The sequence below is a fragment of the Panicum virgatum genome, chromosome 3K (genome assembly GCF_016808335.1).
Source record: "Panicum virgatum strain AP13 chromosome 3K, P.virgatum_v5, whole genome shotgun sequence".
In the NCBI taxonomy this organism is placed as follows: Eukaryota; Viridiplantae; Streptophyta; class Magnoliopsida; order Poales; family Poaceae; genus Panicum; species Panicum virgatum.
This window is the reverse complement of record NC_053138.1, coordinates 51,071,219-51,099,143: the sequence shown is the minus strand read 5'-3', so window position 1 is coordinate 51,099,143 and position 27,925 is coordinate 51,071,219. Positions and strand designations below refer to the sequence as shown.

Sequence of the window (27,925 nt, the reverse complement as noted above, 5' to 3'; positions counted from 1 at the left end):
TCCTTTTCCGACCGGTGATTTGTTGGTTGCTGGGGCGGACCTTTTTCTTCTTTCGTTTGCGTTGCAAGGATGGTTGTGTGCATTCGTCGGATTTAAGGTGCCTAGGACGTTCTGAGGTGCTGGCTTTTGCAGCAGTTGCCAAGCGTTTGGTGTCCTTCAGTGCAGCGGGACGAGAATCATTTCCAGCCACCGGTTTTCTTGGTGGTGGTGGCGGATGGTGATGTCCCTGTTTTTCTTTGTCGATGAAACGGGCGATGTTCTTTCAGTGGCTTCGGTTCGTCGTGGATCTACTACGGCGACGGCTCTTGCGACATATCCAAGGCTTTGGGGTTCCATGGCAAGGAGGACGGTGGACTTGGATGGATTCTGGCGGGCTGGAGTCGCCGGCGTTCAAGAAGATGGTGGAAGCTCCTGGGTGTGTGTGTTTAATTATCTTGTACACCAGGGTGTTTCCTGCAAATACGCAGGGTTGTACTGTATGTCTGCTTAATACAGTATTCCATTCCCTTTCGGCAAAAAAAAAATGGCATCAGCACTCCCCGCAGAAAAACACCACCTCAGGTCAAATAGTTAATCAGTTAGGGAGCATCTATAAAATGGGCAACTAATTTAAACGGTCGCATTTGATTTCAAATAAAAATGGCATCCATATCCATAGCATCTGACGATACATTTCGTCCCAAAATTTGTTCTATACAAAGTCATTCAAGTTTGCACAAATAACAAATTTCGGATGAATATGCACTAGCCCGAATGTCATTTCGTATGAACTTTGAACCTCAACTTTTATGACAAGTATATCTAGACATAACTATAACCGTGCCAAGTTTTTTAAAAAAAACCAGTTAGCCCAGAGGAATATAGCAAACCTGGACAAAAGCTTGTTTTCAACGATGGCTACTCGCTCCGGAAAGGAATAGGACGAGGACGAACATCTGAATGGCAATGGCATCTTATCAACCATCCCATTCCTCTGTTAGACTGTAAGGGGGTACCAGGTTAGATGGATGGCTTGAAATGCCAATTTCGTTGATCCATACCTGTGTTTTGCCACGTGTTACGGAGGCAGGAGCCAGTTATACCGAGCCCATCGTCACGACCCACGCGCACAGACCCAAGAGCTCATAGCCACAAAAAAAAAAGGGAAAAGAAAGAGGAACGACCTCATTAGAACCCCACTGTTTAACTGCGCCATTACACTCCATGGGCATTGCCACACAAAAAAAAACGAACGAGCTTGTCACCATAGGGCTGACACATGCATTCGATATAAGTTTCAAATATTCAACTGCATGCTTGTCATTTAGTACAAGATCTAGTATGATGGATTTTCTAATGTTCAGTTTGCCAAATGGGCATGCAGAATTATTGGACCAAATGTATGGCATGATTTTTTATAACAGGTATTATCTGAGCGGATGCCAAGTTTGCCAACAAGATAGACTACGCTGGAACTCAAAACTGTACTATCTGCGCGGTCATCATCTTACATTTCTCAACAACACGGAAAATTGGAACCAATACCAAACCCATTATACAATCTCTCCCATTGTTCCCCCAAGCTACAAGAGGCGCCAATTCAGCAATCAGTCTCTGGCTATAATCCTGTATACATGCCCCCTACCAAAATCTTTTTTCTTATGTACTAGCTTCGCTCTACAAATTAAGCAAACACCTATCCTAGCAGGGGCCATCATACTCCACACGATGAAAAAACCAACACACATGTTTGGTTGCTTGGAAGCAAGATGGGAAAGCCTCGAAAAGAATACCCTTCGGCCAATCAACAACAGGAGGGATACCGATGGTTGGCGCCATTGCTGAGTCATGTAGGCCTCGGCGCACAAGTAGCACTTGATTTCTCTGCCATTTTTCTTTCTGGGACGTCTCTTACAATCTTCGGCATACTGACTCAAATGAGGCCTTTGTTGGATGGAAGTCCAGAGGAAGGTTTCTCAATTATAAATTTTCACAGGCTTCTCATATGTGTGACGATTCTGCAGACAATGCAAACCAACACAGAAGATTTACACTCTGAAAATGGCCATTGTAAAGGAATAATACCATAGGGCAGCTCAAATTATTTGCACAGTACACAACTACACATAAACCATAGCAGTTCATATGTGGAGTCACTTTAATGCCTGGCTATGTTTATTTAATTATTTGCCCTCATCCAAATGAATGAAACATTTTATACCACTTAATTGCTAGTGCAAAAAACAGAAAAGCCATTCATGTTCAACAATATTCTACATACCCTGCACCAAATCAGTAGGTGGGCAAAAAGAATCAAGAAATAATAACAGAAAAGCAGGTAAGCGCTAGCATGATAACAGCAAAGCAAGCAAGATGCACATAAACATGACCAGGAATGGAGTTCTAAGACACATCAAACGTCTATTTCACTCATTTCACAACAGGATAGCATTGCCTACCTGATTGGCTGTGTAAGACCTTTTTGATGTTGTATCAGTGTGCTCCAAGCCAAGGTATTGTTCCCAAGCACCGTATACGTCTCTCCTCTGTACAATGAAAAGAAAAGCATCAAGCATTGTGTATTAATATAGCGGACAAGAGAAGGTATGCATTTATGTATGCTGAAGAAACCACGTGCCTGAAATCGTGCTGATACAACATCAGTATCCTGGAGGTACTCTGGCCGGTTCATGGATATGAATGCAAGCTTCCACTGATCAAATAAGTATTATCAGGAATTCAGGAATAGAGATCCATAAGGCAGTACAAATTGCTGTGAAGAAAATGTTATAATTTCCTAGAAATTCAGTACAAATCAGGTAACAAACTACAATACAAGGAAGACACGGAAAGGGACTGGCAAGAACTGTATGACATTACTGGACTTAAGGTTCATCAATCCCATGCTAGTACATTTTTATGACAAGAATGGCCTATGCAGCACGGATACGGATACACAGATACGGCAAGTTTCTAAAAAACCCGATACGCATATACGTTTTACTATTTTTTAAATAAATAAATAATGGCACATATTAAAGAAAAGGCCAAAAAAAATGAAGTGAGTACAAGAAAAAAGTATAAACTTTATTTTACTAATTTATCTCGTCGTCCAATCTACGCAGCTCACGTGCCCATCTGGACAGCACCAAAATATCTCGCTGCCTCCGTAGACTTCTCACGACGCCGACGCCCTCACAAGGCCACAACCCCCTCTGCCTCACCGCCATCCCAACTCCTCTCGCTCCCTGCTGCCCTTCTCTCCTCTCGCTCCCTGCTGCTCCTGGTAGGTGACCCACGCACATGACGATGGGGCACGGCGGCGACGGGAGCAGCGGGGCGGAGGCGACCCGTGCGCCGCGGTCGGGAAGCCTAGGAGGTGCCGCAGTGGCGCAGCCGCGCAGCTCACACGGACGCCCCTGAGCGTGGCGCATAGGAGCCGTGGCCGGAGGAGCGAGGCGGCGGCAGTGCATGGCCCGCGGGAGGAGCCGTAGCGGCGGGCAGCGCGAGGAGCGACGGCGGGCGGCCGGGAGGAGCCGCCGGTCGCGGCGGCGACGGCGCGGGTCGGCGGCTTGCAGCGGGAGGAGCTGTGGGGCTGTGCCGTATCCTTGAGGCTGATACGTATCAGCCCACGTATCCAATATTCGCTAAAATAATAAAAATTCGGATACCTCGAGCATACGTATCCAAGGCGTATCGAACACGTATCCGTATTCGATACGTATCGGATACGCGATACGCTGCTTCAGTGATGTATCCGTGTAACAGAGAATGGCAAAACTTAGGATTAAAAAGTTATCCTCTCAGCACAACATGCCAGCACAGTCATCTTGTGCGCGCACGTGAGAGAACAGAGGGGGCGGGCACCTGCGGTCGAGACGGAGGGGAGGGGCGCCGTGGAGGAGTCGGCGCCGGCAACGAATCCCCGCCAAAGCGGAGTCGCCATGAGGCGGCGGATCCCGCCTGGAGGAAGGGAGTTCCCCAGGCCCTGGGGAGGAGCATGGCCAGCTGCGGCCGCTGTCGCCGACAGGCCAAGGCCTGGCGGAGCGGAGGCAGTTTGGCGCACGGCGTGGAGTGGAGGGGTAGATGGACGGGGCGGAGCGGGTTCGCCGTCGTTGGAGGAGACCGACGCGGATCCACCGAAGGAGGCGGGAGCGACGGAGCCAGCTCGCCGGCGGCGGATTCCGCCAAGAGAGAAGCAGGAGAAGGGAGACCAAGGCCTGCTCGCTGCCGACGACACCCGGGTGAGTTCATCACGATCTGTTGCTGCTCGACGATGACGGCGGCAGATCAGATCGATCTGCCGTGACACCTAGAAGACCGGCAGATCCTCGGATCTGCCGTGGAGGGGGTGGAGGGCGCGCCCCCCGGCAGAGATCGACATCTCACCGGGGGGGATGGGGCTAGGGGACCATCGCGGGGGCTTGCTGGTGGCGAGCCAGGGACAGCCGGCGGCGCCTGGAGGACGAGGGCGCCGGGGAGCAGCGGAAAACTAGGGTGAGGCCTTGGGTTAGAACCCAAACTCATGATACCATGTAGGAAAGTAGGATGCGTGTATACCGTGGTCGATTGTATTGCATTGAGCCCCTTGGGCGGTATATATAGGAGTACATGTTTTGGAGGGCAAATAGCCTCTCCTAGAGATAAGGAAGGTTATCCCGGGATTACAATCAATCCTAAACTAATCATATCCGGAGTTGCCTAATATACTCTAACATCCCCCCGCAGTCGTAACGGTAACAACACGAACAGTCAGACTGGAGAACAATGGAGACGTATCCCCCCTGCAATCGGAACGCCGGTGCGAAAGCTTTTATTGAAGACTCATGCAGATGATAGCCCTTTAGTGCCGTAATAGCCGAAGTCGAGGTGGACGTGGTCGAAGCCGTGGAGGGGGCGCGGGTCGAAGCGTCGTCGAGGTGCTCGAGTACACAAACTCAGCAGCTTCTTGCCGAAGACAGCAGCAGGACGGTGCGGCGGATGACGATGGTAGACGGCGCGGATTGCGACTTAGGTCACGCTCAGGACAGGGGTGGCGACGGCGCAGGTTGCAGCAAGTGTCGCGCTCAGATCAGGGGTGGCGACAACGTCTTCCTTCAGGAACATCGGCGGCGATGTCAGCGCGAGAACGGCTGGAGGTGCGGAGGCGGATCGAGCGGTTGCTTGACGAAGACAGGCGGCGAGTGGCGCCACTGCCTGAAAAGGCGACGACACCGGTAGGATGGCTTGATCACGAACGTCGTCGCTGATGGATAAGTCTGTGTGCTGGATGGATAAGGCATTAGGGTCCTTGCAAGGACCAGAACATCTATTCCTTTAGCATATTTTCAGTTTGCTAGGACAGCATCTAGCTTTTGACTAGCATCTAAGACTAGCAGTTAGCATCTGCTTGACTGCTGCCTTGCTGCAGCTATAAATATGTATCCCCAGCCCCGTGGGTTGGCATGGCTTTGAGTTTGTGAATATGAGAAAACCAAAAAATTGCCCCAAGTTCATTATCATCCTCTCAGCTCAATGAGAGTTAGAATTGAGCTACTAACAACCGGTATCCGAGCCGTACTTTCCTGTAGGTTGGATATCTCTTGCTCCTCCCCTTCCCAAGCGCTTGTAGCAGCCCAGCCACCACCATCAGCAGCCGCTGCAGCAGCACCGGCTGCTTCCCCCTTCCCTTCCCCTTCTCCACGCAGCAGCCCTTGGAGGCGCGCCATGTCCGACGCACCGTCTCAGCGCTCGGTCGCCTCGAGCGCACGGCGTCAGCGAGACACCGAGCTCGCCGCGGCAGAGGAATGCAGGCGAGCGACGGCTCAAGCCGCTGCAGCAGCGGCGAGGGCGGCCAGGCTGTCTGCAGCGGAGCTGGCAGCGGCCAGGGCGGAGGTGGGAGCAGAGGAGGCGGAAGATGCAGCACGTGCGGCGGAGGTTGAAGTTGAGACCTTGCGCGGCAGCCTCAGCGGCTCCATCGCCGGCGACACCACCGCCGACAGGGACCTTGAGGAATTGGCGAGGGAGAGGGCGCGGACCGCGCAGTGGGCAGCAGCCCACCCCCACGGCGACGGCCCGGAGGGGGGCGTCGGCCTGGACGCCGGCGTGCCCGGCGGCCGCGCCCCTGGCGGCGGCGGTGGCCCAGGAGGCGGCGCGCAGGGCGGAGCCAGCTCTCCCGGCTGGGGCGCGCGCGGCGGCGCCCCCGATGGTGGGTGGCCCACCCTCACCAAGACTAACTACGTCGAGTGGGCCGTGGTCATGGAGGTGAAGCTCCAGGTGCGGCATATGTAGGAGGCAGTCCGGTATGGCGGCGTCAACTACGAGGACCAACGGGCGCTAAATGCTCTCATCGCAGCAGCCCCGCCCGAGATGCAGTTCACGCTTTCCAAGAAGCGAACTGCCAAGGAGGCCTAGGACTCCATCGCTGCGGCACACGCATCGGCAGCGACCGCGCCCGCAAGACCACTCTGCAGGCACTTCGCAAGGAGTGGGAGAACCTGGCCTTCAAGCCAGGTGAGGATGTTGATGATTTCGCCCTCCGTCTCAACACTCTGCTGCAGAAGATGGTGCAGTTCGGCGACGACACCTACGACGAGGAGAGAGCTGTCGAGAAGCTCTTCCGCTGCGTCCCCGAGCGGTACAGGCAGGCCGCTCGCTCGATCGAGTCTCTGCTGGATCTCCACCATGACGATCGAGGAGGCGATATGTCGCCTCAAGGTCGTCGACAGCGATGAGCCACAGCCTCCCTCCGGAGGCATCTCCATCGGTTGGAAGCTCCACCTCACTCAGGAGCAGTGGGAGGCCCGACACGGTGACAGGAAGAGGGGGTTGCCCTCTTCCTCGACTGGTGGCCGCAAGCGCGGCAAGCCGCGAAAGGGGCGCGGAGGTGCCCAAGCCGGGGCACGAGGGTGCGCCTAGAGTGGCGCCCACGGAGATGCTCAGGGCGGCGCCGCTGATAGGCCCAAGGCTGCACGAGACGACGCCTGCCACAACTGTGGCAGGCCCGGCCACTGGGCCAGGGACTGCCCGCAGCGGAGGTGTGGGGGCCAAGCCCACGTCGCGGAGGCCCAGCCGGATGACGAGCCGGCTCTGTTCCTACTCCACGGGGACATGGAGCCGCATCTAGCGGCACCGCCTGGCACCGCTCTACTCCACCTCGACGAGCCGCGCGCTCGAGTCCTCGGCAACGGCTCCGACGACGACAGGGTCGACGGTTGGTACCTCGACTCCGGCGGCACGCACCACATGACCGAGCGGCGGGAGTTCTTCTCCGACCTGGACGTCGACGTAGGTGGCTCCGTCAGGTTCGGGGACTCCTCCGTCGTGGAGATCAAGGGCGTGGGCTCCGTGATCTTCACCGCCAAGTCCGGAGAGCACCGGATGCTCACCGGAGTCTACTACATCCCGGCGCTGCGGAACTCCATCATCAGCCTTGGGCAGCTCGATGAGAGCGGCTCCCGCATGGTGATCGACAGCGGGGTCCTCCGCATCTGGGACCACCGTCGCCAGCTTCTCGCCAGGGTGGTTCGAGGGAAGAACCGCCTCTACATCCTCCACGTCGAGGTGGCCCAGCCTCTTTGTCTTGCAGCTTGCAGGGACGACGAGGCATGGCAGGGGCACGAGCGCTTTGGGCACCTGCACTTTGAGGCCCTGAAGCAGCTCAGCGCCAAGGAGATGGTGCGAGGCCTCCCGAGCCTCGACCACGTGGAGCAGCTCTGCGACGTCTGCGTGCTGACGAAGCAGAGGCGGCACTCCTTCCCCCAGCAGGCGAGCTTCCGAGCCAGGGAGCGGCTCGAGCTCGTACACGGGGGCCTGTGTGGCCCGGTGACACCGGTCACACCAGGAGGACGGCGCTACTTCCTGCTGCTCGTCGATGATCTCTCCCGCTACATGTGGGTGATCCTCGGCAGCAAGGGAGAAGCTGCGGACGCCATCAGGCGTACTCAGGCTGCTGCGAAGGCGGAGAGCGGCCGCAAGTTGCGCGTGCTGCGCACCGACAACGGCGGCGAGTTCACGGCAGCAGAGTTCGCGGCGTACTGCGCAAGTTGCCACTACTCTGCACCGTACAGCCCGCAGCAGAACGGCGTCGTCGAGCGGCGCAACCAGACGGTTGTGGGGATGGCTCGGGCCCTCCTCAAGCAGAGGGGGGTGCCGGCTTTGTACTGGAGAGAGGCGGTGGTGACGGCCGTCTACATGCTCAACTGCTCGCCCACCAAGGCGCTCGACGGCATGACGTCGTATGAGGCTTGGCACGGGCGCAAGCCGGCGGTCTCCCACCTGAGGGTCTTCGGCTGCCTCGCGTTCGCCAAGGAGCCTGGCCACATCAGCAAGCTCGACGACAGGAGAACTCCGGGAGTGTTCATCGGCTACGCGGAGGGCTCGAAGGCCTACCGCATTCTCGACCCGGAGACAGCGTGTGCGCACGGCGCGCAACGTTGTGTTCGACGAAGGGCGAGGATAGGCGTGGGACAAGGCGATGGACAACGGCTCGGCTTCGACGTACGACAACTTCACCGTCGAGTACGTCCACTTCGAGGAAGCTGGGGGAGTAGGCAGCTCCTCTTCGCCGAGCGCGCCTTCCCCAGTCCCCGAGCCTTCACCGACTCCGGCGCCCGCTACACCGGCAGCACCACGCTCTCCAGCCGCGACTCCGGCTGCGACGAGTTCCTCGCCTGCACCACCACAGCCGGCGACGCCACGCACTCCTCCGGGCACGTCTACTCCGACACCTGCTCGTGCTGAGCACAGCCCGGTGGAGTTCGCTACTCCGTTCTCTCACGACGAGGAGCGCGTCGACGCGTACCACGACGGCGAGCCGTTGCGGTACCGTACGATGGAGGACCTTCTCGGCGATCAGCCGGTGCCGGGACTGATGCCTCACGACCTGGAGGCGCAGTTGCACCTCGCATGCGACGACGGCGAGCCTCGGTCTTTCGCAGAGGCCGAGGGACACATGGCATGGTGTGCCGCGATGCAGTCGGAGATGGACGCGGTTGAGAAGAACCGCACTTGGGAGCTTGCTGATCTCCCTCGTGGTCACCGCGTGATCACCCTTAAGTCGGTGTTCAAGCTGAAGAGGGATGAAGCTAGCACCGTCATCAAGCACAAGGCTCGCCTGGTGGCACGAGGTTTCGTGCAGCAGGAGGGAGTCGACTTCGACGATGCCTTCGCTCCTGTGGCATGGATGGAGTCCGTGCAACTCCTCCTTGCGTTGGCTGCCCAGGAGGGCTGGCGCATCCATCACATGGACGTCAAGTCGGCGTTTCTCAACGGCGACTTGAAGGAGGTCTACGTGCACCAGCCGCCGGGATTCGCGCCGGGATTCGCGATCCCCGGCAAGGAGGGCAAGGTGCTACGCCTGCGCAAGGCCCTCTATGGCTTGCGGCAGGCACCACGGGCGTGGAATGCCAAGTTGGATTCCACGCTCAAGGGGATGGGCTTCGAGCAAAGCCCGCACGAGGCGGCCATCTACCGGCGGGGCAATGGAGCAAATGCCTTGCTGGTGGTGGTGGGTGTCTACGTCGACGACTTGGTGATCACCGGCACCAAGGATGCGGAGGTGGCGGCGTTCAAGGAAAAGATGAAGGCCACCTTCCAGATGAGCGACCTGGGACCTCTCCCCTACCTGGGGATCGAGGTGCACCAGGACGACTCCGGGATCACGCTTCGACAGACCGCCTACGCCAAGCGCGTCGTTGAGCTAGCTGGGCTCACCGATTGCAACCCAGCTCTCACTCCAATGGAGGAGAGGCTGAAGCTAAGCCGTGACAGCACAGCGGAGGAGGTGGACGCTACCCCGTACCGGCGTCTTGTGGGGAGCCTTCGCTACCTCGCCCACACACGGCTGGACTTGGTGTTCTCTGTCGGCTACGTTAGTCGGTTCATGCAGCGACCGACGACGGAGCACCAGCAGGCTGTGAAGAGGATCATCAGCTACATTGTGGGGACTCTCGACCACGGCCTCCACTACCCGAGGTGCCCTGGGGCAGCACACTTCATCGGGCACAGCAACAGCGACCACGCCGGCGACATCGACACCAGCAAGAGCACAAGCGGGATCCTCTTCTTCCTCGACGAGTGCCTCGTTAGCTGGCAATCGGTCAAGCAGCAAGTGGTGGCTCTGTCCAGCTGCGAGGCTGAGTACATAGCGGCCTCCACCGCTTCGACTCAGGCGCTCTGGCTCGCTCGACTTCTTGGTGATCTTCTCGGCAGAGACACTGAAGCGGTGGAGCTCAGGGTGGACAGCAAGTCCGCTCTGGCCCTGGCAAAGAACCCCGTTTTTCATGAATGGAGCAAGCACATCCGGGTGAGGTACCACTTCATCCGAGGCTGCTTGGAGGACGGGAGCATCAAGGCGAGCTACATCAACACCAAGGACCAGCTTGCGGACCTGCTCACCAAGCCCCTTTGGAGGATCAATTTCCTTGAGCTCTGCTCCAGGACCGGGATGGTCCAATCTTCCCACAAGACGACGCACAAGACTTAGGGGGAGAATGATGGATAAGTCTGTGTGCTGGATGGATAAGGCATAGGGTCCTTGCAAGGACCAGAGCATCTATTCCTTTAGCATATTTTCAGTTTGCTAGGACAGTCAGTTTGCTAGGACAGCATCTAGCTTTTGACTAGCATCTTAGATTAGCAGCTAGCATCTGCTTGATTGCTGCCTTGCTGCAGCTATAAATATGTATCCCCAGCCCCATGGGTAGGCATGGCTTTGAGTTTATGAATATGAGGAAACCAGAAAATTGCCCCAAGTTCATTGTCATCCTCTCAGCTCAATGAGAGTTAGAATTGAGCTACTAACAGTCGCTGCAGCCCTCCGGGCGCAGCAACAACCTCGTCCTTCGGGAGTGTCGACAATAAACGGCGACGAACGGCAGGGCGACGCAAACCCGATAGCGAATCGGAAAAAAACTAAAAAATCACACAGCAGCAGCAGGGAAACCATGGGTACATTCTCGGAGTACCCCTAGCGGTGCCCCTCCCCCTCCCTTATCCCTTCCTCCCGTGGTAAACACGTGCAGAAAGGAAAAGGAGATCGGGCAGAGGAGGGAGTGCGCCGCCGGCGCTGCCACCTTGATTCCGGCGCGGCAGCACGCCCTCCGGTGATGCGGGGAGCGGCCGGGGCCCGCGCGTGGATCGGGAGGTGCCCGGCGGCGAGGAGCTGGGGATCCCGAGATGGGGTGGAGCCCCCACGATGGAGCGACGTGGTGGAGCGTGGAGGCCGGGGCAGAGCAGGGTGGCCCCGCTGCAGCTCGTCCCGGCGGCGGATCTCGACGGGCGGCGCCGAAATCGATTGGCGGCACGGTAATCCGGCCCAATCTCGCGGCTCCGATGGCGCAGTCGCCTGGCACACCTCGTTCCTCCTCCGCAGCTGCGCGGTCGTGCACAGGGCAGTGACGGCGCAGGAGAGGGCCAGCACGGGGCCGTGCGCACGGGGCGAGTCAGCGTGGAAGGGGCGACGAGGGAGCCGACGAGATCGCATCACCACGGGAGGTAGGTCCTTCTGCTGTGCTTGACCATGACGACGGCGTGACGGATCAGATTGATCCGCGGCGCATCCTACGGGGGCGCTGCCCCCGGCGAAGATCGATCTCCCCGGGGGCGGGGAGGCGGCGGCTGCAACGAAAGCAGAAGCCTAGGTCGAAACCCTAACTCGTGACCTAGGCGTCTGATGCCATGTAGGATAGTAGAATTGGTGTAATGTACAAGGTTCCGCTAGGCGCTAGGCGGATTCTAGGCGCTGACCCTCAACCTAGCGCCTAGTCGGGAGTAATCGCGCCTAGGCGTTGCTAGGTGTTTTTCTAGGCGATGAATAATACATGTATAAATACTTAAAAGAAAAGAAAAAAAAAAAGGAGAGGAGTGGTCATGAAAAAGGAGAAAGGGAAAAATGCCCATTTGAAGGCCCAACTAAACCCTCAGACCCTCTCTCCCGCATCCTCTCTGCCTCTCTCGCATCTCTCCTTGTCCCGCACGCGCCCGCCGCCGCCTGCATACGCCCGCGCCCGCCGCCGCCTGCATACACCTGACGCCGCCCGCGCCCGCCGCCGCCTGCACAAGCCCATGTGAGCGCCCGCAGCTCCTCCCCCATTGGCGACCTCCGCCGGATGCTCCTCCACCCCCATCGGCGCCGCCGACGAGCTGCCGACGCCTATGGGTCCGCCTACCCCCATAGGCGAGGCGCTGATCCTTCGACTCGCGATTAGGGCGCCTAATCGCCGCCTAGTTGGCGCCTAGCGGAATAGAGGTAATGTATGATTGTATTGCTGAGCCTCATGGGCAGATTATATATGAGTGCATTGCTTAGGAGGCAAGAAGCCTCCCTTAGAGATAAGGCAAGTCGGGATACACAATCCTAATCTACCATATCTGGAGATATCCCAATATACTCCAACAATCCCACCTAACAAGTTCTTTCATTTCTGGCGGGGGATATTCATTATTTTGCTCTGAACAAACAAAAGGTGTTCAATGTCTCCCCACAAACTAAAATTTTGATATTTATTCCTATCAACTAATATTGTGACTGGAGACAATAACCCCTTGATGTGGTTTTGCCCCATTGCACATAGCCACATACAAGACAACAGAGTTTTGCAACCATAATTTGGTTTCATTTCAGAGTTTGCCAATGCCTCAGCTGCCCAAAGCATGTCACCCTGGAAGGGGCCAGAATCGCAAAAGCTAAGATGGCATCTCCAGAGTGGCAGAAAGAACTATAACAAGCAGCCAAAGTTAGTTGTAACTTGATGAATACGAGTCAACCTTTGTGAGAAAACAAAACAACCCCATAAAAAGTTGGAGAAATAGGCAGTTTTTTTATGTTCAAGTCACCACAATATCCATATCTGTATAAAAAGGGCAATACCCTTCTCAATAAATCAATTCAAAAAATAACAATGAACATAAAAATAGATTACCTTGGAGAATTCCTCGTCAGGAACTCTAAGTTTTCTCTGGATGCGCTCCATTACCTCGGCAGCAGTATCACCTTCGCGGATAACCATCAAAAAAGGATCTCCAAAATTCTGAATTTGTTGGTTCTGATTAGGGTCTTTCATGAAATGGTAAACATGAATCAATCGATCATGTGGGCCAAGATTCTTCTCTTCCTCTGGGATCTGTTTCAAAATTGTTAGCAGCAATGTCATACATGACGATTCACAGAAGTATCACAGTCAAATATATATGTTTACATGAATAAAACTTAAATGTCGACAGATCAAAGGGTAACATTATTAATGACAAGAAAGATGAAACAATACAAACCTCCTCAGCCCGTAGTGTCCAGTATTGATCGTTTATGTTCTCTATCTTCTCATGAGGCGGAAAGATCTGTGGAGAATAATTATCTTCCATAACAATGCCAAATTTAAGGAAAGATACCACTAATTTTAGAAAGTTCTTCAGAAACTCCAGAACATTGCATCGAAACAAAGTATACAGGAACCTTCATTGGGGAAATATTTCACATAAACGATCTAAATTCACTAATGTAAATGCACAAACCTTATAAATCTTGTGGTAGAATACTTCAAGCAAGCGGAGCTCAGCATCAGGATTAGATAGTTCAACCTGGTGTGCATTAAAATGAGCATCGTAGTCATGCTTCAACCAAAAATAAGATACTGTAGTAACAAGGTCAAGCTATTATGCAGCAACCCAATTAAAACCATCACATTTCAATTCAGTTAAAGAGTTTTCAACAGAAACAAATAACTGGATAAACTGAAATACAGATGAGTGATCACCTTGGTTTTCAAGTCAGCAATCACGTCGCTGATAGTGCTATTCTTTGGAAGTCTTATGCTATGAACTACAACCTGACAAGTTCATGTGTCTCAGTGACATACTTCAGCAATAAATGATGAGCATAGGAACTACAAGGAAGCATGAGACAAACCTCATCTTTTGTTGCATGGTGGAATGCAACTTTAAGTGTTTTCAAACACTGCAATTCTGGCAGTGGAATGTCCAGAACCTCGTAATACAAGATATCAGAAGTCTGTCCAATGGAGCATAAAAATAGAAAGTAGCACAAATCAGTGTCATGTTAAGTATTTTCAAATGCAGTAATCTACTTAATGGATAAACAAAGAAAGGAAATTTGACCTGATTATAATGGACAAGCATGTCCAGTAGATGTTCTACTCCCCGATATCTGATAGGCTGCGGTTTAGGTTGCTGAGAGTAACAATTGTGAGATGTAAGCCGAATCTTTGATGGATCATCCAAGCCAAGTTGATGCGCAACTCTCTCAACAACATCATCATAAGTATGAAGTTTTGACCTAAGTGAAAACAAGAAACGCATACATGTAAGTTGATCAAAACAATAGTTCAAATATAAAATCAGTTTATCAGTTTGATTTGCTATTACTTACAATTCCAGAGAAAAATCATCATCTTTTGGTTTGTCCAGAGACCGAAAGTGCACAACCTATAGTATAAACAACACAAGTTACAAGTGAGCTGTGTTTGCAGGGGAAAAGTTACAAGTGAGCTCAGTAACAGTAAATTAGTTCGAACTTCACAGAAAACATCAAGCATAGTTATGTTTTCATAGTAAAACAAACAAGAACCAGATATACCCTTGTATATCAACACATGACAAACTGTTTTACAAAGATTATGTTGCATGAAAACAAGTCGAGCTAATTTGGTATTTGGTCCTCCAAATATGCTACTTTGATAATGGTGTTGGGACGGAAGCTCATCCTCACCACAAATACATAATTAAATTAAACAAAACAGAGAGTTATTTACAAGAACAACTAGGTGACAAAAAGAATATACAAGACCAGCATTACAAAGAATCAAGCTATTCATGTATGACTGAGTGAAGTTCTGGTTTTATCCTGGATAAATGCAGGATACTGAAGTATACCTGCCTATTGTGAACATACTCCAAAAATGAAGGAACATCTGGATAGCGCACTTGTGTATCACCATCAGGAACAGGAGCCTTTTGGAAACAGATTATGTCTCCATCTTCAAGCTAAAGCATGAGAACAAATTGAAAAATCAATAAATGCCTTTAACTACAGGAAAAAATTGTATCAAAAAAAGAAAAACTATGCAAACCTGACTAGAACGGAAAGTTAGTTTCTTGTCAATATGTTCACACATCACATTTGGCTCAAACTTAATTTCCTGCAGAATAAGAATGTCAAAGACTCAGAAAATTTATCTTGCGAAGAGCACCACTACAGCATTATTACTAAATAAAGTGCATAACATTATGCTCCACTAACATTAACTACCGGGCAAGGTACAATTGAAGAATCAAGGACTAGAACAGAATTGTATCAGCACATGATAGAACATGCATACTACAAGTTCTAATACTTTGTGTAATCTGGAGAAATAAATGCAGAATTGTGAAGCACCTCATATAGCTCAATTTCTTCATTTGGAGAAAATCCAGCCATTTCATTTAGTTTCGTCAATATGTCAGATGGCTTTCCCAGAGCCTTCACGAAAAGTCTACCAACAAAACTGTAACAGACCAATGTCACCATGTCAGCCATCTGTAATATTTGATTATTTTCCAACACAATGATTGACAAATAGATTAACAAGAAACATATACCGGAGCTCTTCCTTCTCAGCATTATAAAGCTTGAAGAAAAGCAGTATGTCTTCTTTGCTCTTCTCTGGTGGACGAATTGGACATAACTCCTATAACAGTAATAATTAGGCACAATCATGCATTTCAAATCTGGAATGCATAATAAAGAGAGAAATAGGAGAAAAAGAAACAAAATACTGCAATTGCTTATGCTATTACCGGTCCAAGTTCAACTTCCAGAAACAGCTTCAGCTCAGCATTGTGTGCCTTATTTGAGACTTCCCTAAGCTGCCCGACCTTTGCAACAAAAATGATGAATTAAAATCACAAATGAATTAATACAAGTTAAAGAACTAAAAGGCTAAGTTAAGATGCATCTAATTTTTCAATATTTCTGAACATTGTCTGCAATTTAACCAAACTGATCATGAGTTCAAATAAACTAATGGTGCATGTTACATGAAAGTAGATCTCAAGCGTTATGAAATGCACACAACTTCACCTGTCTTTGTCTCCAGATTACAAGTGATATGTGAACATAGAACTTGCAGGTATTGCCGGGAAATAAAATATACCTTTTTTACATCACATATTAGCAAAATGGAAAAGAAAAAAAAAGGATCAAGCAAGCAAATGACAATAAAACCTGAACAGAAGTTAAGAAACGAGGACTTCACTAATGACGAACCAAATAGTGTCCCACTTATTCAAGTACGTGAAGGATCATAAGTGTGAACTTCTAAAAGTTATTGACTCACTGATTGTGCTTCCTCATGAGGGGTCAGTGGACGATTTGGCCGGTATGTATGGTTCTGCCTCTTAGCCCACAACCAGAAGCGCTGAAACTGTACAGGTATGCCATATTCCTTTGCAACTTCCTCCTATTAAACAAATCATTTGAAAAAACAAGTGAGACTAAATTCAAGTCAAAGCATGATTGTTTATATTATATAGGAAACTATAGCTTTGACGCTGATTATAGGGCACAACTAGAAAACTAAAGAAATCTGGAATGAGATAGATGGTTGTTCAGAAATCAGCCAGGCTATAAAGCAAGTGCACTGCTAAATTTCTGGTAGTTATATACAGAATCACAATAGAAAATAAGGCTGTGTATGGAGGGGCTTGAAACTGAGTTCAAAACCACCACAAATGTAGCAGCTCAATCCCTTGCAAATAGGCCAGTAATATCCAAAAATATTATCTGGGAAACCTTTATATGAAAAGACAGGTACAGTTTTCTGGATCATTACCTTGAATGAAGTAAAAGGCAATTGCTTCTGAATGCGGAAGCTGCGAACTTTCTCATGGTCCACCAGGTCAAAATATATATTCTTACCAATCTGATCCTTCAAATCTTCATCTCGAGCAATCTATGATCATTTTTTACAAACAACAATTTATCAGAAAAAGTCATCAAGAGAGAGAAGCTCCGTATGACTGAAACAAGACCAGACCTTTATGATAGTGTAGAGGTGGGCTTCAGCCTTTTCCTTTTTCTTGTGTTCTTTCTCTTCTTGTTCCTTCTTCAACCTTATCTGTAAAAGCACAGCTGAATCAGTCATTATCTTTCAAAAAAAAAGGAGGGGGGTATACACGAACTGCTTACACGTAAGTGCTCCGCAATATCCTTCTCATCAACATTACACATAATTTTCTCCTTGTCACTCTCACGAATATAGACAAGCATGTAAGCATTTGAATACTTTGTGAATTTGAATGGCGTGTTATTGAAACCAGGGTTTATTTGAGGCAACTGTTTCATGCAAAGAAGAAAAAAATAAGCAAGATGAGGGGAGTTAAAGTCAACAAGTAATTGTATTGTACTGAATTAACATTTGTCAAAAAGAATATTACCTCTTCCTCACCCCCATACTGCTCTTCAAGTGCCTTTTTAGTATCTTCTTTTGTAACCCGCTCATCATCGAATTTGTACCTGAAATGTGAGTATCCAACCAGAAAAATTCATAAAGCATGACACTTGCAAAATATTTTAAAGAATATAGTAACTGGGATCATGTTGTGGTGTGCATAAGCAAAGAAAGGGAATCCATGTCCCATCTGGTTAAATAAGAAATTGTTGTGGAAGGCTATTTAACACTCTGAACTATCAACCTACAGCAAGTGTCAGGGTACGTGTGTCGCAGAGCGTAGTGGTGGTGGACGGTTGGCCGGGAACTCAGCTCCCGGCGGCAGCGAGCGCGCGACGCCGTCCTGGCGGCCGGCGTCGAGCGAGAACAGAGCAAGCGCACAACTGGACGCCCAAAGATCTAATTGATCTTCAGCATAACTTCCATTAGTTGTTCAGTACACAAGATATAGGACACAGGATACAACCGACTCGATCACAATTCAAATTACAAAGCAACTAGCGGAACGTGGGCACGCTCCTCTCCTTCAGTCACGACTCCTACGCTCGTACGCTCTGCCGCCCATAACATCTCTCCCTCCCTCAGGAAACAGCTCGTCCTCGAGCTGGAAGTCGGGAAGCGCCGCGCAAAAGTTTGTCACAGACTCCCACATTGCGTCAGTATCAGCGAGTCCAGTCCATTTGGCGACGTCGACAATTCGTTGAAGTAATTGGAAGGGACCAGCATATCTTGGGCTGAGTTTTCCGCGTGTTCCTGGCAGGAGTTATTGCATTGGGCGATGAGGGGTCCATAGCCATACCCAGTCACCAACAACGAAGTTCAGGGGGTGATGTTTGGCATCGTAATGATTCTTTGCACAGTCTTGTGCTTCCAGGAATCGGTCTAATAGAACTGGGGCTGAGAAAGGCGTGGTGCTCGGTATAATAATGCCTTGCTTGAGCATCAGTTCATCCTTGTGAAGATGAAGAGACCTGTATGGCCGAACTGCTGCTGGTGCTGGTCTGTCATCCTTGCTTAAGGAATGTAATGTACTAGTGGATGGAATGTCCCACCGTGTTGACCCAATCCCTTTCCAAAGAACACGCTTGCCGAAATGCCAAAATGCCATGCACAAATCATCAAAATCCCACAGGATCGGTCCTAGAGTACGAAGAAAAGACACCCCTAGAACCATGTCGTAGCAAGCCAAGGGAATGGTGTAGCAGTCCATCGTGAAATATTCTTCACCAATGTGGATGGCAACATCCTTAGCTAAGCCACGGCATGAAACTCGATCGCCATTGGCCACAATGACATTGGAACCATGGCTTTTCAAGAAGCTAAGGCCGACATGCTGCGCTGCTGGGCCGCTGATAAAGTTATGAGTGGACCCTGAATCGAGCAAGGCAGTGACTTGATGATTTCCCATGCGTACTTTAACTTGCATAGTGTCAGCTGTCCGAATGCCTGTGAGAGCATGAAGAGAAATTAGTGGTGGCATGTCTGCTGCAGGTTAATCATCTTGACTGGTCTGGTCTTGGCATCAAAATTAGACACTTCTAGGTAAAACAAACGTTGACATTTGTGACCCTGAACACAAGGCTCATCATAGTTATAGCAAAGTCCTTGGCGACGGCGTTCTGCCATTTCTTGTGGCGACAGACGGCGGAATGGCCGTGAAGGAGCTGACTGGGCTGGAGTGATTGCCAACAGAGCTGCGGTCGACACTAGCTGCTGTGGTTGAGATAGATTTGGTGTTTGTTGTGGTGGCCGTGGAGGTTTGGATGAGGTGAACTCTAGCGAAGAGGCACGTCGCTCATATGCACAAGCAAGAGACATGGCGCGTTGTAGATCGGCTGGTGCTTGAAGTTCCACATCCGTGCAAATGGGATCCGGTAAGCCTCCTGTGAACAATTGGACTTGCTGTTCAGGTGATAAATAGCCTGCATGAGCCATCCGGTTCTGAAAAGCTTCTTGATAATCTGCCACTGATCCTCTGAATTGCAGCCTTGCTAGATCGGACAAATGATTAGTGCCCAACGGAGGTCCAAAACGTTGCTGGCAGAGTGAATGAAACAAGGTCCAGGAAATAGCGTTGATATCCCCTGCATCTCGCTCTAACATGTAAAACCAATGCTGAGCAACTCCTGTGAGGTGAAAGGATGCGAGCCAGACCTTGTCGTTGTCTCTGGTACACTGTGCTCTGAAGAAGTGCTCACAGCGATTGAGCCAGCCGAGAGGGTCTTCTTTGCCGTCAAATGCTGGGAAGGAAAGCTTGGTATATCGGGGGATGCTGAGAGCTTCATCTGAGTGTGCTGCAGGAGCTTGGTGGACTGAGTGCTGGTATGGCAGTGATGGAATCGGTGATGGGGAGTGTCGAAAGGAGATTTGTGTAATTGGGATGGGGTGGCTTGCTGTGGATGTGTGGACGACGACGGAGGTGGCCGGCGGCGCTTGGGGCGTGCCGCCGTAGCCCGGCAGGCCATATGGAAGGCTTGCGGGTGCCGTCGCGGTCCGTGGGTGGGAAGGTGGCGGGGACGGACTGGGTGTAGTAGCCGGCGCAACAAATTGGCTATACAGGCCATGGAAATTGGGCATACCGTGGTTGGGGCTGGCGGAAGAGGAAAAGAAGGTCCGGCGGAGTGGAGCGCGGAGGACGGCAACGCCCCCTAGAGGAGCGGCAGGGGCGGGACACCGAGCCCCAGGGTGGGGTACGGCACGGCGGCAGGTGCTCCGCCGGCGGTTGGCGGCCGACTCTCCACATCGGCGAGCCGAGAGGAGATCTGATGTACCTGGCGTTGGAGGCCGTAGATGACGGTTGTTGAAGGCGGCGGTTCCCCTGGTGGCACGGACGGACCAGGCCGATGCTCCACAACGGCGAGGCGAGCGACGAACTGACCCATCTGTCGTTGGAGCCCGTAGATTGCCGTGGTGAGTGTGTCGAGGGCGGCCACCGGAACGGAAGCCGCGGCAGGCGAATCGACATGCGCCGGCACGGAATTGGGTGGATGCAGAGCAGAATCGGACCGGGATGTGTTGCTGGTGGCTGCAGGCGGAGCGGAGGTGGTGGGGATGGCGGTGGAAGCGGCGGTGGCGGTGGGAAGCCCGGCGGTGGGGTGCCCAGGCATCGTCGAGGTCTCTGATACCAGATTGTCAGGGTAAGTGTGTCGCAGAGCGTAGTGGTGGTGGACGGTTGGCCGAGAACTCGGCTCCCGGCGGCGGCGAACGCGCGACGCCGTCCTAGCGGCCAGCGTCGAGCGAGAACAGAGCAAGCGCACAACTGGACGCCCAAAGATCTAATTGATCTTCAGCATAACTTCTATTAGTTGTTCAGTACACAAGATATAGGACACAAGATACATCCGACTCGATCACAATTCAAATTACAAAGCAACTAGCGGAACGTGGGCACGCTGCTCTCCTTCAGTCACGACTCCTACGCTCGTACGCTCTGCTGCCCATAACATCTCATACCAGATTGTTAGGGTACGTGCGTCGCAGAGCGTAGTGGTGGTGGACGGTTGGCCGGGAACTCGGCTCCCGCCGGCGGCGAGCGCGCGACGCCGTCCTGGTGGCCGGCGTCGAGCGAGAACAGAGCAAGAGCACAACTGGACGCCCAAAGATCTAATTGATCTTCAGCATAACTTCCATTAGTTGTTCAATACACAAGATATAGGACACAGGATACAACCGACTCGATCACAATTCAAATTACAAAGCAACTAGCGGAACGTGGGCACACTCCTCTCCTTCAGTCACAACTCCTACGCTCGTACGCTCTGCCGCCCATAACAGTAAGGCTCGTAGAACCTACTGATAAAAATATCTAACAGGTTCAGCGGATTGCATATTGACACAAAATGGTGATGAAGCCAGAAATTGTTGTGAAAGGCTATTCAACACAACACTCTGAAATGTCAACCAGTAAGGCTGATAGAAGATACTGATAAAGCTAACTAACAGATTCAGAGGATTGCATATTGACACAAGATAGTGAAGCCAGAAATGAGTAGACTGAAATGATGAGCAGAGGAGCATGAAACTGTTATGTAAATATCAGGCCCAACCACTCTAGGCCCATAATAGCACATACGTTGTATATATAGACATCAAGTCTAATTGAGAGATTATCTTCATACCAATTATCCCAAGGTAACAAGAACATGAGGCATTTTCAGAACTAGATAGTCACAAACTCACAATTATATGTTCTCAAGCTTAATGTCGGACCACAGTCAAAATTGCGGTTCATGGCAAAAAAATAACACACACAGTACCATAAAATACAAGAACCCATGAGATGAAAACGCACCACTGATCTGAGAGAGTTGGCCGAATGAAAGCATAATAGTGACCTCCATGTACTCCTCCACTATGAACAAGAACACTGAACAAAACATAGGCAACATCAGCATCGAAAAAATGGATCATGTCTGTGTGAGCACTGTCATAAGAAAATAATAATAATGTGCTTGTATTAACAGTCAATACAAGGGCGAGAGCAAACTTTCAAATTTGCACATTTTCTAACAGAGCTTCACAATATAAGGCAGACGAACAATATTTTTTTCTCGAACATGCAGGAGAGCAGAGTATCTTTGTTAAGAAGGCGAACAATATTGAATACGTACAATTTATCGACCAATTTCTACATTCAGATTCTTTTCAATTACACGAGACAAGGTATCATCATCTAGAATAGGGAGGAAAAAGTTGGTTTGAGGCACTGTGTCAATTAGAGTTTTGATATTTGCCATGCCTTTTGTAATATTTAGACTCGTGCAACCACTGTATGGAACTTGTTCAGTTTATGCCACTGCCATACCAATTTTAGTGTATGCCCCTCAAAGAGGTACGGTAGTGGCATAAACAGAATAAGTTTTACACAGTGGTGGAATAAGTCTAAATACTATAAAAGCAGTCGCAAATATCAAAACAGTAATTAACATTGTGCCACAAACCTATTTCTCCAGTAAGAAAAGGGACACCTTTTAAAGTGCTACATTGATCAGAAACTCAGTTCTACATGCATGGATTAGATTTCTTCAGTATAGCCATTGTGCCTATATAAAACCATTCATAGAATTGGAACATATGATAAATAAAATTACCTGTGAAGCGTATAAAGGTTTCTAATACTTCGATCTGCATCTGGTGAGAGATATTTTCCATCATCTCTATCAAGATCAAGTTGTAGCGGGAATTCATAACGGTCATTAATCTGCAGAAGTAGGTTCATAAAAGGTTCAGTTCAGGAGCCCGAAAAATAAAACACTAGGTTTACCAATGCATAGATAGCCCCATTGTGTTGTTCTCGGTTCAAAGAGTTAGCAAGTAACAGTGATTGCCACGTACTTCATGACATAGGTGTAACAGATACGATCACATTACTTTATGCAAATTCTTGCCAACCTTTAGAGAACTGTTCCATGTAATTTGAAAGAAATACACAGCCTTGCAAATATCTAAAAATACTACATGTAACTTGAAAGAAGCAAAATCGATACCAGTGCCAAAATGGGGACAGGTTCAGAAATCTCATAATAATGTCTGTTTTTCATCAGTCTAAAGCCTTACAGTTTAGTCAATGCCAAACCCTCGAATCCAGATGCATGCCATGGTAACCAGCATTTTGTTAAGAAATTTACGTGAAACAATCACAAATATCTAATGCAAGTGATTTATCATTTTTACAGTGACATTTAGCACAGTTCTAACCTTAACCATTGTATCTCGCATGTAATCATATTCAAAACGCTTCAGTTGAAGTTGCAAAACAGGAGGGAAATCAAGGAAGAGCACACCTTTCTTTGCATCCTGAAAATGAAAAAAAAATGAAATCAAGGTACAATTATAATAACAAAAAGGTCAGAAAAATATTCATCATATAAATTGAAACACCTAGAACTTCCTAAAACTCCAAGAATCAGGTAATTAATATTCCGCTACAAAGCAATGCACTGAACAGGATTTGTGGGAACCTGTAAGCCATATTGCTCAGCATGATATTTGTTATCACCCTCTAGACGTTCCACTTCCACATATTTATCAAATGATGCATAAACATCACGACAACCTTTCACATCAAGCTGTAAATCTGCAAGGCCATGACATAAGCAATTATTATACCATAGATCATGCAAGTATAGTTAAAATGACAAGGCCTACCATAAAATGATTCTTTTCGGCTGGATTTGTAGTCCACATTAATGCACTCGATGTAATTAATGTGGTGACCTTCAAATAATTGTTCAATTGTTCCTTCCACAACAGTTCCCTGTGAAGAAAATAAAGTTAATAAAAAGTAATAGCCGTATTGCAACTTGTTATTGTCATATTTACCTTCATCTTATCTTCAAGTTTCTCACAAAGAACTCTGTTGAGCTCTTGCACATCATGCTGCATGAAAGAATCATAAGTATCCCATCCAAAGGATTTGGTCAACTCTTTCGTTGCTACACTGTTGTCACTATACTGGAGCTTGTAAAAAAGGCTCTGCAGGGCTAGAGGAATACTCCCAGATGGCATGTCATTCTCAGTTGTTGGCATATGATATACAGCCTAAGAAAACAGTTATAAATTAGTTTTGATATTCAAACACTTACAAACACATGTGGGATAGAACAATGCTTGATCTCACCTTCCTAAAGTATGGTATATGGTACAATGTTTGCAGCAGAGAGTTCATATAACAGGTAGCACCTTGATTCTTGAGGCCTACATAACCTGTCTCTTTTTTCGAGTCGTAAGTCCAATAATCAACCATTCTTCGGACAGCAACCTCAGCTTCTACAACAACTGTGTCATTCACGAGATAGCCCCTGCTTGGGTCATACAGGTCACTCAAAGGCATAAATGATGTGAAACCCCAGTCGCTCTCACGTGCATTAAATTGGTGCTGGGTATCTGCCAAACATGGGACCAACATATATATTCAATCAAATGAAATATTGCAGAAATACTGGAAAACTAAAATGTAACTGAAGTAAAATGGCAATCAAACCCATCTAAGACAATTGTGTTTGTATCTATACATCACTTAATAGATTATTAGCAAATAGCAACTGAACTGAAGATTAGGGCTTCAAGCAACTTTGAGTTGGCAACTGAGCAGAAAAGTTCAAAATAAGAACCAAAAATGTTAGGAGCTGCTGGGAAAATGTAAATAAGCTTAACTGCAACCAACGTAGTTTTCAAAAAAAAATGCTCTGAGGCTGAAATGCGGGCACTGTACTCCTGTCCACACGTCAGTAAGACATCTATTGGCAATTTTCAAACAGCATGAGTTTGCAGAAGCATTTATCCAGAGTTCTATTTATTTGAATGAATCATCATTCGGAGTATTCTATCATGCATTATAACAACAATCAACTACGCATATGCTTAATGATCTACATTGATCCTAACAAAAAGCCACATTCAACAATATTGACACAACTATTTATATAGAAATATAAGTCAAAAAAGAATCTTTTACAACCGACTGACATTTTTCAAAACAGAAAAACCAATGCAGTAACCATAGTTTGAGTTGCCAGAAAGGCAATTAAAAAAGATGCTCACAGCTGAGGAGTATCCTACAAAAATAAAGTAAATAAGTAAAACCAAAATACTTATCTATAAGGGAATTGGCCCCCTCAAAATTGAAGTAACTTAAAAAGAAATTATTAAGCTTTAGAAGAACTTTATGTGCCCTGCATGTGGTACGTGTTTTGAATATTGTTTTCGATTCAGAATAGTAAACCACGTCTCATCATTAAGGGGAGGGGGAATAGTTGTCTTATTATTTTGCATATTATTTCCAGTTATAACTTCATGCAAGCAGGCAGGATTTTTGACTCACTATATACACCCATACAACCAGGCATGTAATGTGTTCGCCTTCAGTTACAACAACAACAACAACATAGCCTTTTTTCCCAAGCAAGTTGGGGTAGGCTAGAGATGAAACCCGAAAGAAATAAGTTCACGGTTCAGGCACATTGATAGCTAGTCTCCAAGTGCTCCTATCCAAAGTTCACGGTTCGCCTTCAGTTGCACTACTAAAATTTGCAGCAACCTACATGCTATCGTGATTAAAGTTTGACATTTGGCAACGATCAAATAGCTGCCAATACTCTCAACATGTTCCAGCTCAGTTCAGGACATGTACGCTATAGCCCCCTCAAAACTTCCATGATGGAATGTCATTCACAAGACACGCGGGCAAAAATAAATGACGAAATAGATACCTTTCCGTATCGTAAACTTGGGATGGATCTGGTTCACAACGGCCAAGCTGAACTGAGCATACCGGCTCCACCCATATGGGAGGTTCCCTGAATCCGCGACATCCAAATACATCGAGAAGTGATCCACATTGTTCCCCTTGGGGAAAATCAGCACACGCCTGCAACCAAAAAGCAGCACTCTCCCATCAAAACCCCCCGAGACCTTTACCCGTGTTTCCAGTAGCGGTTGCAGTGGCAAGAGATCCCAGGCTCACCATTTGTACCCTCCGACGACAAACACGTCGGAGTAGTGCTTCTTAGTGTTGAGCCGGCTGAAGCTCTCAATCGTCCAGGTGAAGTGCGACGTCTGCGGGTCCTCCGCCGGCTGGCTCTCCGCGGTGTTGGCGGTCTCCGTCTGCGCAACGACTGGCAGCAGAAACCACAGTAGAAAAGAAACCACCACGCGTGAGATAAGATGGGATCAACCGCGAGCTAGAAACGCATAAACCCCGCAAACACACGCAAGGGCGGACGGAGGGCGGGGGGGGGGGGGGCTAATCGCGAGGAGGCCCCTGGTCCTCACCTTCCATGGGCTGCGGGGCGGGCTCGGGGCCGGCGACGGGGAGCTCCTGGTGCGGCACGAGCATCTCCTCGTCCTCCTGCTGCTGCTGCGGGGAGCCGGCACGCGGGGGTGTCAGATCCGGCGCGGCGCGCGAACCCTAGAGCGAAGCCGAGCCCCACCCGATCGGCGCCGGGACCGGGGCTGGCGAGGGGGGCGAGCCGCCGAGATCGGGGCGGGCGGAGTGAGAGGGGGGAGCGGCACGTACCTCGAGAGGGGGCGGCGTCATCATAGTCATGGGGCCGTCGTCTCCGGCGACTGCGGTGGACTCGCGAGAGGGCGGCCGCCAGGCGGCGGGCGGCGGCGGGAAGAGGGGGCGGAGGAGGAGGGGTTGGGAGAGGGTCGGGGGCGGATGCGAGGCGAGGCGAGGGGAAGTTGCTGATGCGGGGAGGGGGCAGAGAGGTCGGTCGCGTGCTGTCGGAGGGCAATTTGGGGATTTCGCTGGGTCCAGCAGGGCAAGGGGGAGGAGGACACAGAGCTCAGGAGTGTTTGGGACTTGAGCTCGGAGCTCTCTCGTCTTCATCCCAGCAGAGTCCACAACAGCAGCAGCAGCCTACCTTGCTCGTTCGGGACTCAAGGCGTTGGAACAATTTAAAGTTACATTTTTGTAACATTTTTTTTACCTGTAGTTATGGTATCCTCTTATGGATTGCCGTGACATGTTTACTTTGGGTTTTTGACAGATACAAACCTACTAGCTAGATTAGTTACTGCATGTCGTTAAATTAAACACTTTTTTTACAAAACAGTAGTTATTGTGCATTCCGATACTTGTCAGATCCACTTCCATCGGCTAGAGAGTGTTGAATGTGCCATGGACGCTAACATTTATATTTGGCTTATGAGATCATAGAGCATGTGCTATGGGTTTCTGATACCATGTGAACCGTATCCATGGGCTATTAGGCTAGATATACAAAATTGTAGTAATCAATTTCTAACGGTAGGAATTTTATATATTCTTCATGGTAGTAATGGCAGCACCTGCAAGAACCCAACAAGGAAGGGCTTAGTGATAACCTTCTCTATGGCAACTTCTATTCTTTAATTTTACACGCAAATTAGAAAATATGAGAACATTGATCAGTGATGTTGAGCTGCCAAAATTTCATTTTAAACCTATTGGACGTTTTAGCCTTTTGCACAACAAATATTTTAAGAACACATTGACTAGTGATTATTAGCTGCCATATTTGGTTGCTAGAAGTTTTAGCTAAGATTAGACGCAATTGGATATATGTGTAACTAGGCAAGCCAAAAGTATGAGAAAGATTTTAAATAATAGCCTCTGCTTATATATAGATTTTATCTTCCCCGACAACCTTTCCTTTCTCCCATAAATTCCATTTCAAGACTTAATGTAGTTTTCTTGTCATCTTATTAAGCTATAGGGTCTGTTTAGATGGACTAAAACTAAAGTTTAGCCATAGCTAAAGTTTAGACGTCTAAATTTTAGTTGGTTAAAATTAGTCATGTCCTGTTTGGATGCCTAGGATAAACATTAGTTGTAATATGAAAAGTTGTTTATATCCTGTACCATGCCCGCGCTGCCAGAGAATAATGTTTTTCTAAGGTACTTTGATATTTTACTATCTACTGCTAGAAATTAGCTCTCATTAGCTGGGTTTGGAGGGCTAATGAACTAAAATTTGCTTGGAGAGTTAGCTAATTTTAGGCCATATTTAGCCCCTGTTTAGATTATCTAGAGCTATTTT

At 49.1% G+C, this 27,925-nt stretch overlaps 1 protein-coding gene across 2 annotated transcripts; it reads right to left on the bottom strand.

Moving 5' to 3' along the window:
* Positions 1-1,426: 1,426 nt before the first annotated feature.
* On the bottom strand, positions 1,427-26,598 carry LOC120699501 (ubiquitin C-terminal hydrolase 12-like). Of its 2 annotated transcripts, none has more exons than XM_039983505.1 (31): positions 26,419-26,598; positions 26,175-26,259; positions 25,867-26,017; positions 25,613-25,770; positions 24,022-24,287; positions 23,724-23,942; positions 23,550-23,658; positions 23,363-23,478; positions 23,100-23,198; positions 22,493-22,602; positions 21,694-21,768; positions 17,389-17,467; positions 17,141-17,287; positions 16,989-17,069; positions 16,785-16,904; positions 16,290-16,412; positions 15,751-15,828; positions 15,553-15,641; positions 15,350-15,458; positions 15,045-15,113; positions 14,848-14,958; positions 14,345-14,400; positions 14,074-14,251; positions 13,865-13,966; positions 13,713-13,784; positions 13,471-13,536; positions 13,231-13,296; positions 12,882-13,082; positions 2,618-2,692; positions 2,439-2,525; positions 1,427-1,997 (listed from the first exon to the last, which is right to left on the bottom strand). In XM_039983505.1, exons 1-31 carry the CDS (start codon positions 26,446-26,448, stop codon positions 1,956-1,958), a joined length of 3,369 nt encoding a protein of 1,122 aa, XP_039839439.1. In that variant the 5' UTR covers positions 26,449-26,598; the 3' UTR covers positions 1,427-1,955. The 2 variants fall into 2 exon arrangements, with proteins under 2 accessions (XP_039839439.1, XP_039839440.1); XM_039983506.1 differs by having other exon boundaries at positions 26,175-26,256; positions 26,419-26,561.
* Positions 26,599-27,925: the final 1,327 nt, after the last annotated feature.